General features: G+C 36.4%; 1 protein-coding gene across 1 annotated transcript in view; it reads right to left on the minus strand.

The window, feature by feature from the left end:
* Positions 1-13,545, minus strand: part of CNTN3 (contactin 3) — a 433,701-nt gene that overhangs the window by 167,915 nt on the left and 252,241 nt on the right. Inside the window, exon 5 of the mRNA XM_051980952.1 lies at positions 5,202-5,297. Within this exon, the coding sequence (XP_051836912.1) occupies positions 5,202-5,297 (96 nt within the window). The remainder of the gene's footprint in view (positions 1-5,201; positions 5,298-13,545) is intronic.

Here is a 13,545-nt window from a genome sequence, read left to right on the forward strand (position 1 = left end):
TTATAGTAATTACTCCACAAAAGTATTCAGATTTCTCAAACCATTTCCCTATTGCTGGACCATTAATTTGGTTGTTTCTAGCTTTTTTGGACTAAATAAAATGAATTATGATACTCTAGATCATGAATATCAAACTCTTAGTTATTGGCTCTCAGCAGCTATAATACTCTTAAAAATAGCCTCAATCAGATGAATGCATAATTACAAAATACTTTACAAAACAAATAAAAATACAATGAAACATGGATAATATGAACATGTGCTTCTCTAAGTCAGTAGGGGGCCGATATGGATCTGGTTTAGAGGACAGAGATCAGCTCTTTAATTTCAATAATAGGAGTGTTCAAGGGTGATAGTCTTCCCTAGACAGGTCAGCACCATTCCTATAACTTAATGTCTTAGAGATTAAAACTTGTCCAGAATTCTAAAACCAGTATCTGAGATGAAATCTGAACATAGATCTCGCTGTCCTAGATATACCCACTCTCCATGAAGTTGCTTCACCTCTCTAAGCTCATTTATATTTTGAAATTAATTCATTTAAATATAATTACTGGACTAAAATTGAATGATAATGCATTATACCATGAAATTAATTATCCAATAAATAGTTATTATCAGTAGAGAAACAGGATTGGAATCAGGAAAGCCCTGAATTCTAATTTGGCTTTAGACATTTACTAGCAGTGTGACTAAGAGAAAGCCACTTAACCCTATTTGCTCCAGTTTTCCCATTTGTTAAATGAGATAGAGAAGGAAATGGCAACTCCTACAATCTTTGCAAAGAAAATCCTTAATGGTGTCATTGAACATGATTGAAATGACTAAGCAACAACAAAAATAGGTTCTAAGTAAACATAATTATTTGCAATGCCATTTATGGTCAAGCTTCATATGAAATATATATATATTTCATATATATGTGATTAGACTGTTAATGTCTTAGACCCTTCTCCTGAATACTTCCATTCCTTGCCTCCATGATTTCTTTCTCTCTCTGGGTTATGCCTTTCACTTCCATGCTTGTTACTTTATTTGCTCCAACCATCCCATAACTTATTCTGGAAGAATGGAGCAACTAGCAAAGGCAACTTTTGAACTCTGTTCCTCTCACTTCAAAGGCAGCATTTTCTGCTGTACAAAGCAGCCATCAAGGGATAGAGAGTGATCCGAGTGAATGGTTTCAGATGTCCTTAAAATTTCCAGGGGGCCAAATCACATCAACTTCATCTCTTATGTGATGTGAGCCACCCCCATGCATAATCCAAATTGCTCAGTTCAGTGATGGGAGAACATGGCCGGCGATCCCTAAACAGACAAAGTCTGACCTGAGTGGAGTCACAAAATCCTGGTCGAATGTGAAAAAGCAGCGGCAGATGAGGGTTGAATGCCTGCCTTCATGATGAGCCTCTTAAAGACAGATTCCCAAGAGTACAATTTATAAGGTTGACTCCAACTCCACCAGTTAACTGGACCAGCATCAGTGTTTATGACCCCGAGAGTTATTTCTTTAGTTTCCAATGTGCCTTCATATCTCAGCCTGTCCATCTCAGCACGGAGACAATCATGTTTCCTTTTGCTTACATATTCTCCTGCTCAAGAAGAATTATTCTATGGCTAGTACAGAGCCAGGGGAGCCTCCTTCATGACACTGTGTATATTCCAAGCTCTTAAGAGCTAATGTTCATCAATTTGGGGATAGTTTTTTCTTTCTTCACTCCCGATGAGACTCATTTTCTATCTTCACCTCATTTCCTATCTTTTAAAGCCAAAAAGCAGAACAACGTGTGAAATCACTGAATGTAGAGATAAATGGGAGCCTCCTTGCTCAGGATAGCTGTGATTGACCATGGTTCCCTAATTTTATGAGATGAGAAAAGGCTCATCTTCGGAGCGTCCTTCCTCCACCAGCTTACTCCAGGACTGTACTGTGTGCATGCCTAATCAGTCAAGCGATTGCTTTTTTGTTCCCGGTGATTATAGCTAATTTAAAAAACCCTTAGAAATGTCTGTTCAACCTCAGGACTTTATTGGTATAACTCTGCTAGGAGGACTGGAATAGTCTGGCAACTGCGTACTGTCATCACGTCTGCAAGATGGATTCAAAACAGTTTAAAGCAGCTTTGAGTATTTATGCGGTTGGCGCCACTTACTGTTGTTTTCCCTTTGAATTTAATTTTCTGAGTGCATTTCAAACTTCTTCCATAATGCAAAGCAATCAAAAGCACCAATCAAAAGATCTGATTTGATTCAATTCAGTTAGCATTTATTAAGCACCTTCTACACATTTACAAGTCAGGCACTGATCTAAGTACTAGGGATATGAAGACAAAAAATTAAGTCTTTATATTCTATTGGGGGGAGGGTGCACGTGTATGGGAGGGAGAAACAGCATGTACATAGCCACATTTACATGGTGTAAAAAACGATCTTTTTGGATTTTCACAATAACCTGGGAGAGAGATACAATTATTGTCCTAATTTTATAGATGAGAAAACTGAGGCATAAATTAAAAGGCTTATCCAGGGGATTACACACTACTGGGCCAGATTTGAATTCAGTTCTCCCTAATTACAAATCCAGAAAAAGAAACAAAGAGGGAGGAGAGAGAGAGAGTGAGGAGAAAGAGGGAGAAAGAGAAAAAGAGAGAGGAGAGGAGAGGAGAGCAAGAAGAGAGAAAAGAGACATATACAGGAAAAGAGAGAGAGGGGAGAGACAAAAAGAGACAGGGAGAGAGAGTAAGAGAGAGAGAAAGAAAAAGAGCAGAAAAAAGAGAGAGAAAGAAGAGGGAGAAGAGAGAGATATACACACATAGAGGAAGAGAGAGAGGAAAAGAGACAGAAAGAGAAAGGGAGAGAGACACAAAGAGAAAAAAGAGAAACAGACAAAGAAAGAGACACATACACAGAGAGACAGAGAAACAGAAAGGGGGGTGGAGACATAGAAAGAGACAGAGAGAGAGAGAGAGAGAGAGAGAGAGAGAGAGAGAGAGACACAGAGACACAGAGACAGAGACAGAGAGAAAGACAGAAACAGAGAGAAAGGGAGGGTGGAGGGGAAGCCAAACAATCCCCTTAGGTTTTTGGGGGAAGACCTGGGTTCAAGTCTCACCTCTGATCTCTATGACAAGCAAGTTTGGCTACAGGGTCAGCCCATTGGAGTTGCTCTCTCTGAAGTAGTTTGAATTCTTGGTAACTCAGTTAAAGAAAAAAGCCTCAGCGTCCACACCTTATCTTGCCAGAATCTAGCTAAAACAATCCAAATGAAAATTCAGTTTCCTGGCATGGCGCTGGCACACTAGCTAGGTTTTGCAGGCATGCAACAATAAAGTCAACCCAAGAGCCCTACAGACGTTCAGGTTGGCAGATGGCCTAAAACCTCCTGTCTTCCCCAGTTTCCTCCGGAGCCTCCCAAACACTGAGCTAGCTCTGGCCAGGTGTGTGTTAACCTCATCACTGATGTGTACATCTCTGCAAAGTAGAATGCCAAGGCAGGTGATTTTATCCACAATATTCCAATTTTTTCTATTTGCTGTAATGTACCACATTTGTGGTACTGCTTGGTAAGAAAACAGAAGTTTTCTGGGTGTTGATTGTCAGGCCAAATTTAGATAACTGATCTATACTCTGTCGCATCTCAGCCAGCATGGCAAGCCCACATTAAAGAAGGCACTGTGCTCCATGAGCAAAACAGAATCACAGGAGCACAAAAGAAACCCAAGACACACAAAACTAGAGATATCTCCATCCCAAATGTTCAGACTACTTGTACCTGACTTGTGGTAGAAGCTTGCAAGCTCCCACTGGACTAATCATCCACAGTCAAATGCACTGTGCCTTGAGCATTGTGATGCCATTGGAACTCTTCAAGTATGAAAGATGAATGAACGATCACAACCCTGGGCCAATCACAAGACACAAATCGCATAACTCCTGTACTCCAGTCAACACTTCAAGACTATAAGTTGCAGAGGATGCTCAGGCTGCATTGTTAAAGGGAGTTATCTCAATCAGAAAGTTCTCTAAGTCAAAAAACTCCCCCTTCCATCCTTTAGTTTATATTTTGTACATCTTAATTTTTGTACTTATTTCCCCTGAAACAGTGTAAGCATCTTGAGGCTAAAATCAAACTAAAGTAAAAAGAAAGCCCCAAGTTATTAAAAAAAAAAAAAAAAAAGAAAAGAAAAAAGAAAAAGAAAGAAAGAAAAGAAAACAACAAAAACAAAAAAGAAAGGAAATATTTAAATATAAGAAACTAGTAACTGTGTGGGCACAGATGTGAGTGTGTGTGTGTGTGTGTGTGTTGTGTGTGTGTGTGTGTGTGTTTAAGGAGTAGCTAGGGAAGAAACGGAATATATATTTTATTAAGATGGGTTTGCATTTGTGTTATAGGGGAGTATAATGGAAGATTCTGGAGGGAAGGATTCATTCATGTTTGTCTAGCACTCAGTTCATAGTAGTTAATCAGTCTATTCTTGTAGATTTGATTGGCTGAAGGTCATAGCCACTCACCTACCTGCCTGTCACTTTTCTACAAAGCATAAGCTAACTAAAAATAGTTATTTGTGTATTAATAACTACCTTATTTGTCCCTGAAAGAATCAGGACTCTAACAGTGAGCACATTTTAGAAAAACATATCCAGAATTCAAGACACATGTCTGCTGGATGCATTTATCTGTCTTTTCTTTAGATGTGAAAGCTTCTGAACCACTGGCAATATCCCATTCCATGCTAATGTCACAGACAATCTGTCATCTCAGCGCCACTCCTCCCCCACCCCTTCTTACAAAAAGGTTCCTTCTCTATATGTGGCTTAAGAAGGTAATCAATGGGTGGTACCATCAATTCTTTTCATGTAAGACTTCTCAGAGGCAAGGCCTTGAAGTAAACAACAAACAGTCATGGCACAGGAAGAATGAAGTTCTGCTGAGAGGTAGGGGCCCTGGGGGATGCCCTATAACCCATTTGGACCAACAATTCTCCCTTTTAGAATGAAGGCATGCCATTTACAACGTCCCATGGATGGGCAGCCTTTGGAAGCCATTCTTCTATTCCATTACCCATGGACACGATTTAATGATGGATCAGGTGATCATACATCTCCGATTCAGTTATGAAGGTGATGGTGGAGATGTACACCAGGTTTCCCCTTGTTTCTGACTCTGTCCATACTCAGGACATGAACAAACCACTTCTTACCTCCAGAGTGAGGGGGGGGACCACAAAGCAGCACGACTCCCTGTCCTTCTCGGACCGATACTGTACTTCTCATTTTAGTTTTAAAATTTTCAAGATCTATTTAAAGACAGAACAGAACAGAACTAAGTTTCAGGGGGGAAAAGACAATAAACTAAATGTTCACAAGACCAAATATATGTTTTAACAGTATAATTAAAGTATCCTCCCCCTTTCAGGAACCTTTGGAATCCAAAATAGCACAGCATTTGCTTTGGGTGGGAAGGAGTAGAGTAACATTTCTCTTGACCTTCATTAAGATTGCTAGACATTTTTTTTTTCCTCCTGGAAACTAGCAAGTCTGGATAAAAACATATCTCATTAGTCTTGTGATTTTTGAAATGATGACAAATAAAAAGCTGACTGAATCTGCAGAGGCGAGAGAAAGTGTAGACGTAAGCCAATTAATCAGATAATATGATTCAGTGGGGAGGGGGGATTGCTTTGAACCAAAAATAAGTCTTTTGTCCCTAATTATCCAGATTGGATCCACTAGGTAATTGCTGAACTTAATGTTTCACTCCTACAAAGACAACCAACATCTTACGATTTTTTTTCCCTTCAAAATATTTTACTGTAAATGAATTGTCTGGGGGGAAAAAATTAAAAAAAAAAAAAAAAAAAACTTTAGGTTTACCTCTAATCAGTTGCTGTGTTGGGCTTAGAAGAGCTTAAAATACTCATTTTTCTTTTGTATAATATGAGACCTATTTGTTCAGTGTCATTGAGGGTTGTTCGCTATAATAAATGGAACCACAGCATGAGAAATTAATAAGACAAGTAGAATTCAATTTATAGGAGCACAGTAGGTATAATTCATGTATGTCTCTTTGTTTATAGCATTGAAACAAATAGAAAGTTGTTGAAAAGAAAAACACATAACGTTATTTTTGGAATCACTCTCGAAGGCTTCCAATCCATGTTTGGCATTCTCCTAGTTATTATTTTGAAACTTAAAAAAAAAAAATCAAAGGAAAAGACTAAAGATATTTTGACCTACAGCAGTGAATTTTAAAGTCCAGTCTCCTTTTTTCCAGTTTTAAAAAAGAAAACCTCAATAAAGCAGATATTTAATGAGTACAATTCTTCTTGTATTTTACTGCAATTTTGACTTCAAAGACTAAAGGCTAAAGCATACTTCCCTTCTTTCAGCAGAGAGGTGGAAAACTATAAATTTAGAACAAGACATATGTTGCCAGACATGGCCAGCGTGGGGATGTTTTATGTTCAACTGGACTTTGTTCTTCTGTTCTACTTGGAAAATTATTGTAATATAAGAAAGGGGACAGGAAACTTGAGTCACCTTTATGATATTTTTTCTACAGAGAATCCACTCTGCTTTCTATTTCAATTCAATTCAATCCAACTTAAGAAGCATTTTTTAAGTTCCTACTATGTGCCAGGCACTGCTCTAGATATTAGGAATACAAAAATATAAATGAAAACAGTCATCATCCTCAAGATGCTCACATTATGCTGGTGGGAGGATATTACAGGGATACAAATGAAGCAATGGGAAATCCATTATTTGCATATCATTTTTGCTACCTATTGATACACCTTTTTTCAATCACAGTTGAACAGTGATATCTTTTTTTCCCCTTAAGTCAAATGGGATTAAGTGACTTGCCCAGGGTCGCACAGCCAGAGAGTGTTTAATGTCTGAGATGAGATTTGAACTCGGATCTTCCTGATTTCAGGGCTGGTGCTCTATCCATCGCACCAACTAATTGCCCAACAATTATATTCTTTATACCAGAATTATCAAACTCTCAGCTCTCCTCAGTATAGCAGAACCAGAATAAAATGTAATTGAGAAACATTCCACAAAATGAATAAAAATATTATGTAACGTAGATAATGCTGATTTGTTGTTTTCTAAGTCAATATATATCCAATAAAAATCTGTTTCTTTTTGAGTTTGACATTCTATTTGAGAACAGTGTGGTTGCACAATGACTAATTTGCATGTGTTGTAGTCCACTCATACCCACTATATACCTCTCTGCTATCCATAAAAATAATTAAATATTTTATTGATGCCCTTTTTAATTACTCTCTCATGACCCTCTTCCCAACTATAACCATCTTTTGTCACAAAAAAAGTACCACTAACCAAAATAAAGCAACAAATTGTCTGCCAATATGTGCTGCATTCTGAATCTATAGGTCACCTTCTTTGTTGAAAAAAGGTAAGGGCTCATAGACCTGTGGTTCTCTGAACTTTGTTCAAAGTTGCTTTCCTTTACATCATTGTGGTTATTGTATAAATTATTCTACTAATTCTATTTATTTATTTTGCAAAGGTTCACCTAAGTATACCTAATTTATTTATTTGGTGGCAGGAAGCAATGGGAGATAAGTCACATAAACTAGTGAGTTTGTAAGGCCCTATTTGAATTCATATACTCTTTACTATAAGGCTGGTATTCTATCTGCTGAGCCACCTAGGATGTCTCAAATGTAAGTATTCTTTTTTATATAAATATAACATATTTATATAATATTATAATAAATATAATACATAAAATAAATATAAATATAAGTATTCATTTTTTATGTGTCAATTGTCAGGGTCATTTCACCACTCCCTAACTGAAAGACAATCACTTTTATTCAACAAAAAAACAAAAAACTATCCTTCTATTCATATATTCATATTTCTATAGGATCTTTGTGTGTACTTTTGAATTCCTTGAGGCTTTTGTTTAATAGTGACATTGTTGGATTAAGGCTTATGATCAATCCACTGTGACAGTGTCTACTATAATTCCAAGTAATTTCACAGAATTGCTGGACCAATTCACAGATTTACGAATATTGCATTGATTTGTTCTTACAGCCTCTCTAATATCTATCATTTCTATTTTTTGCCATCTTTGCAATAGATTACATCACATCTGTGATATGATACCTATAGGTCATTTTCATTTATATTTCTCCTAATTTTTAACCCAACTTTGTCCTGACCATTGAGTGGTTGCTATGGAAATGTAGAATGAACGCATTTGCTTTTAAAACTAGTAGACTAATTCTCATCTCTCTATACACCTCCTACCATTTTACTCTCCTGACCATCTTTCTCATCACAGCTCTAATGAAAAGAATAGAGTTCTACAGACACCCCCTCTTTATCCATTGCTCGTTCCCCTTCATTTTTCCTTTGTGATTACTTTCTTGTTATCTTTTTCTATGCCAGCACCAACAGTTCAACAAGGAAAGCCAAGCCCATCAGTTTAGGAAATTCTTAAAAATTTGTCCATATCATTAGTAAATACAATTTTAAAAATATTTGCATGATAATTATTCTGTGGGAGGAGTCACCTGGATAATTCTTTCATATGATCATTGACCTAAGAGGTAACAGAGTGCAATTATCATATTTTACAGATGAAGAAACTGAGGTATAGTTATGATTTTCTCAGGGACACACAGTAGCTATTTTATCATGAAATTTGAGCCCAAGTTTTCCTCTCTTTTAAAGTTAATTAAAAAAAAAAAAACACCTCTCTTTATTTTGGCTAGATATTCTCCTGATTTTGAAGTTCTAAGGTACTAAAATTTGATGATAATTTATACCTAATTACTATGGGGAAAATAAAAAAAAAAAAAAACAGGATATACTTCCATGTTTAAAAAATGATAAATGAATTGTCAGTGATAAACTAACTATAGTCAGCTCTGTCACTTTCTTCATTAGAAAGGCTACATTATCAATTTAGAAAAGAGTCTCTTTACGACTTAACATAATTGACCTAAATGGTTTCTAGAGTATAACAGAAAATAAGGCCATGTTTTAGGATATACATAAGCATCCCTAAACAATGTTTGAAAAAGAAGCAAAACAAAATCACCATTTCAAAACTTGAATACTAAGAACTTTTTGAGCCTTATGGTTAATACATCTACTCTGCTTCAATACAAAGAAAAAAAACAAATAAAAGTCATAATAAAAACAAAATTATACATATATTCTACACATACATATCTATGATTTTATTCAGAAATGAGAGACTAAAGTGGCTGGATAAGAAATGGGAAGTTACTCAGATAAGATGTGGGATAAGATTTACAACTTTTAACAAAAAGAATGTACATTTGAAGTTATTTTAACCAAAGATCATTATACTGAAGTATCTTTTAGTATCTCTATCTTCGTATTATCTGCAATTTGTAACTAAACTACTATCCCATCAAAATATCAAGTCTCAGGATTATAACTGAGTGGGAACAGTAAAATCTGGCTGTCCAAAATTTCTCTTACTTGCTAAATGGAGCAACATTATCACAATAAACAGCTTCTATTGGGGAGGGGACAATATTTGAAAAGATTATTTTCTAACAACCAAATCTCTATCCTCACCAACTTTATCCTGCTTAATCTGCTGTTCTTTCAAAGTAATTTTACATTGCAGGAGATATTTATCATTGGTTTTAGCTGCAGTGTGCAGAAAGGAATAAAATGACTGAGATGATTTGAAACACAAACCAAGTCTCCTCCTAATGGGGGAAGGGAATTAAAAAAGGGGGTGTTTCCTTTCTCAAACACAATACTTGGCATTTTCAAAATGTACCCAGGATCACATCATCTTACATTAAAACCCCCTTAATAGCAGAAGTAGCTTCCATTGGACCAGTGTACTCGAAGGGGAAAATATCTTTTAAAATTTGGGCATCTGTTGTGGCTTGCTTGACATGTCCACACAGGGATGGGAAATCAAAAAGAAAAAAGAAAAATGATTTAACACAACAAATGAGATTCCGTCTCTTCTTTTTGGCTTTACTCACTATTCTTAATATGTTTCTATTTATAAATCAAACATTTGTAGTAGACTGGGTCTCATTATCAAGCTCTGACAGGCCCAGCCTGACTATTGATAGGTAACAGAGATTTGATCTGTTCCATTATCAACCTGAGTCTGTTCCATTCTTCTTAGGCGCTTAGTAGCCTCTCACTCTTAGATGTTCACCATATCAGTGCCAGCTTTAGTGCGGTCATTAAACAGTCTAGCTTACTTGCAGCTTAGAATTCCTGAGTTCAAATGATCCATAGGCTGCGGCCTTCCTGAGGTATGATGGGACACCCAGATATTTTTTTTTTAATATATATATAAAGTATTAAATATCTTAAAACATATATATTAAGTACTGTGGATGGGATACAAATAAATATTCTTTTAAAAAATAATTCATCTGTTATACATTTGTAAAAATCTATTTTATGAAAATTTATGGACAAATTAAAGGAATATTCAAGACCATAAAATTATTTACATATATCAGAAACTTGATTAGGTGCTGGAGTCTGAAAGTCTAACTGAAAAGTGGGACCTTCTCCACTCAAGAAATTTAAAATTCTACTAAAGAATAGCAACATTTTGGGAGTCAGCTAGGTGGCACAGTGGATAGAGCACCAGCCCCGAAGTCAGGAGGACCTGGGTTCAAATCTGACCTGAGATACTTAATACTTCCTAGCTGCGTGACCCTAGGCAAGTCACTTAACCCCAATTGCCTCAGGAAAAAAAAAAAGCAATCATTTTTAAGAGAATTAAATACAGAATAATATGATCAAGAAGAAAGCATGAAGATCTACATGGATCACAAAAAGCTTCTCATAGGAAGTGGCCCTTGAGAGGAACCTTGAAGGAAATGAAAGATGATTCTAACTGGGAGAGGCAAGCATAGGATATCCTGGGCATTCATAGAAATCAGAAAAGGTATACAGATTCCAGATAGCAAGCACAGGCTAGTGTGAGTGAAAGGAAGAATAAAAGATGTGAAGTAATTCTGGGAAAACAGAATGGCTGCCGATTATGAAGGATTTTAAAAATGCTAAATTTGAGAGCTTGTATGTTATCTTAGAGACAATAGGGAAGCACTATTGTTTACTGAGCAAATCAAGTGAAATGAACAAGTCAACAGAAATCTATTGAGTATTTACTATGTGCCAGTCACTCTGTGTGTGTGTGTGTGTGTGTGTGTGTGTGTGTGTGTGTGTATGTATAAAATCGAATGGGGAAGACCACATGGAAACCTCTTTATAACATTATGATCTATTCAGCCTAGCACTTACCCTACACTGGTCCAATGGAAGCAACTTTTGCTATTAAGGAGGTTTTTGATGTAAGGTGATGTCATCCTTTGTATATTTTGCAAATGCCAAATTTCAGAGGGTATGGGAAGGTTCTTTACAGAATATGGGGTTTTAACTTAGATTTGAAGGGTAGAGTACGGGAGTGATGTGTACCTTAAAATAGAACTTTTTTGATAGCTATGAGAAATATACCTTCCTTCCTAACCTCTTTCTTCTCATATTGAGAAGGGAGAAGATATTCATGAATTCTAGTGGTAGAAGATTAGAAACAGGCAGACAAATTTAGAAGCTATGAAAATAATCCAGGAGAAAGCAGGTAAGGGACTAAATTGTATTGGTTTTGGTAGATGAGCAAGGAACAGACTGCAATGAATGTTTGAGAGTTTGGAAATTCTTTAGATATTGGATGTAAGGGAAATTAAAGAATAGGAGTGTCTTGTACCACTTCTCTCTGTTATTGCTTGGGGTTTATGAAAGTAGCATGAATTAAATTTGTTCTTCCATATTTTTTTTTTGGATTGGATCTGTGATTTCACTGGGATAGACAGCCTCCTAAAAAACAAGTACCAACACAGACCAGAAACTTCTTTGCTACTTATAGTTATAAACTAGCTATACAAGCTCCAGTTGTCTGGCAATTCAAGGTGACGTGACTTGTATAAGGTGACACAGACAGTGTTTCTCAAAGACAGGATTTCTTTGTCAAAGTATATGTCAAAGGCAGTTCTTTCTGACTAAATGTGAAGTAATCTTTCTATCTACCACACATAGTCCATTACTTCTTTATTATTCTATATATGCATCTTAATTTAGAGAAGGTGGTATGAAAACTTATATAATATATTCCAGAGCTAAACACAAATTGGTTTTAAATTATCCATTGTTTGTTGTAAAGAGAGAAGTAATGGCAGGCTGGGAAACTTATTTCTAATTCCAATTGTGTTATTTCACTTTCTGAGCCTCAGTTTCCTCTTTGACTTCTGTCAATTTTAGCCAAATATTTTCAGAATTTATGCTTAAGAAATAAATAAATTTCTGTCAGAGAGGTTCATAGAGCCACCCATAACTAGCACTATTAGTTCTTGAGGCAAGGAGCATGAAAGAGTTCTAGTAAAGGCAAGGGAAGACCTCACCTATGCTGTAGGTTCTGGGATCCAGGTGATGGAACACATCCTAGGTCATCTCCTGACAATGGCTGGGGAAAATACGTCTAGGGCAAAATAAAGGGAATTCACCTGGGGTTTGGTTGCCTTTAGAAAGAAGCATCTGCCATCTACTAGCTTCCTAGTAGCACTAATTAGTCCTGCTAATGAGGTGCTAAATTTAGTTGTTTCTAGCTGCTAAATGACTACAAGTGTTGACAATGTCCTTTAAATCCCAGCATCCAAAAACAAAGCTGTGGTCAACCCACTCCATTTATTGGTTTACATCTAGGAAAAATCATGTCAGGCACAGATGTTATTAATACAAATAACAATACCTTAATTAAGTAAGTGGTTGAGAATTAAGCAACAGAATTAAAAGAAATAGAGATCTTTTTTAGTAAGTTTTACGTTATCATATTTCTTCTAGTATCCTTGCTCTCAAAGGCATCCCATGTGATAAAGAATATTTTTCAAGAAAAAAATACAAAAGAAAAGGAAAATTATCAGTGAAACCAATCAAGATATGGATAAATCTTGAAAATATATGCAATGCCACACACTTGAGGTTCTTCCTCCTTTTGCAGAGAAATGAAAAGAGATACATTCATTTCATGATGATGAGGTTTAGGTTTTGAGGTTCTAGGAACCAAAATATGATGAGGTCTAGATTTAGGGTGGTCAGGGAGTTAAATGATGAGGTCTAGTGGCAAGTTCGATGTTCAGGGACCCAAATGGAGAGGTTTGGTTCCCCTGCACTCCCTTGGGATTCAGCGCATGGGTCCGAAGTTTTGGGAATCTCCCTACTGATGGCACAGACATTCTTCGTCTTTACAAACCCAAAAAAGCTAGACTGATAAAAAGAGGTTTGTTTTAGGCATTTGAAAGTAAAGTTGAGAGAAATCTTGACAGAGAGACATAAAGTCTCATTAGGGAAATAGGTGAGGGAGATAAAGAGAGAGTAGCGCTGAAAGAGAATATTATTCCAGCAGGCAGAGGTTTCCTTGGTATAGCATGCATGGCATGGCTCTCTGTAAAGAGAGGTTCTAGGCTGGCTCTTTTAAGCCTTAGC

This window comes from Antechinus flavipes, chromosome 1 (genome assembly GCF_016432865.1).
Source record: "Antechinus flavipes isolate AdamAnt ecotype Samford, QLD, Australia chromosome 1, AdamAnt_v2, whole genome shotgun sequence".
NCBI classification, from domain to species: domain Eukaryota; kingdom Metazoa; phylum Chordata; class Mammalia; order Dasyuromorphia; family Dasyuridae; genus Antechinus; species Antechinus flavipes.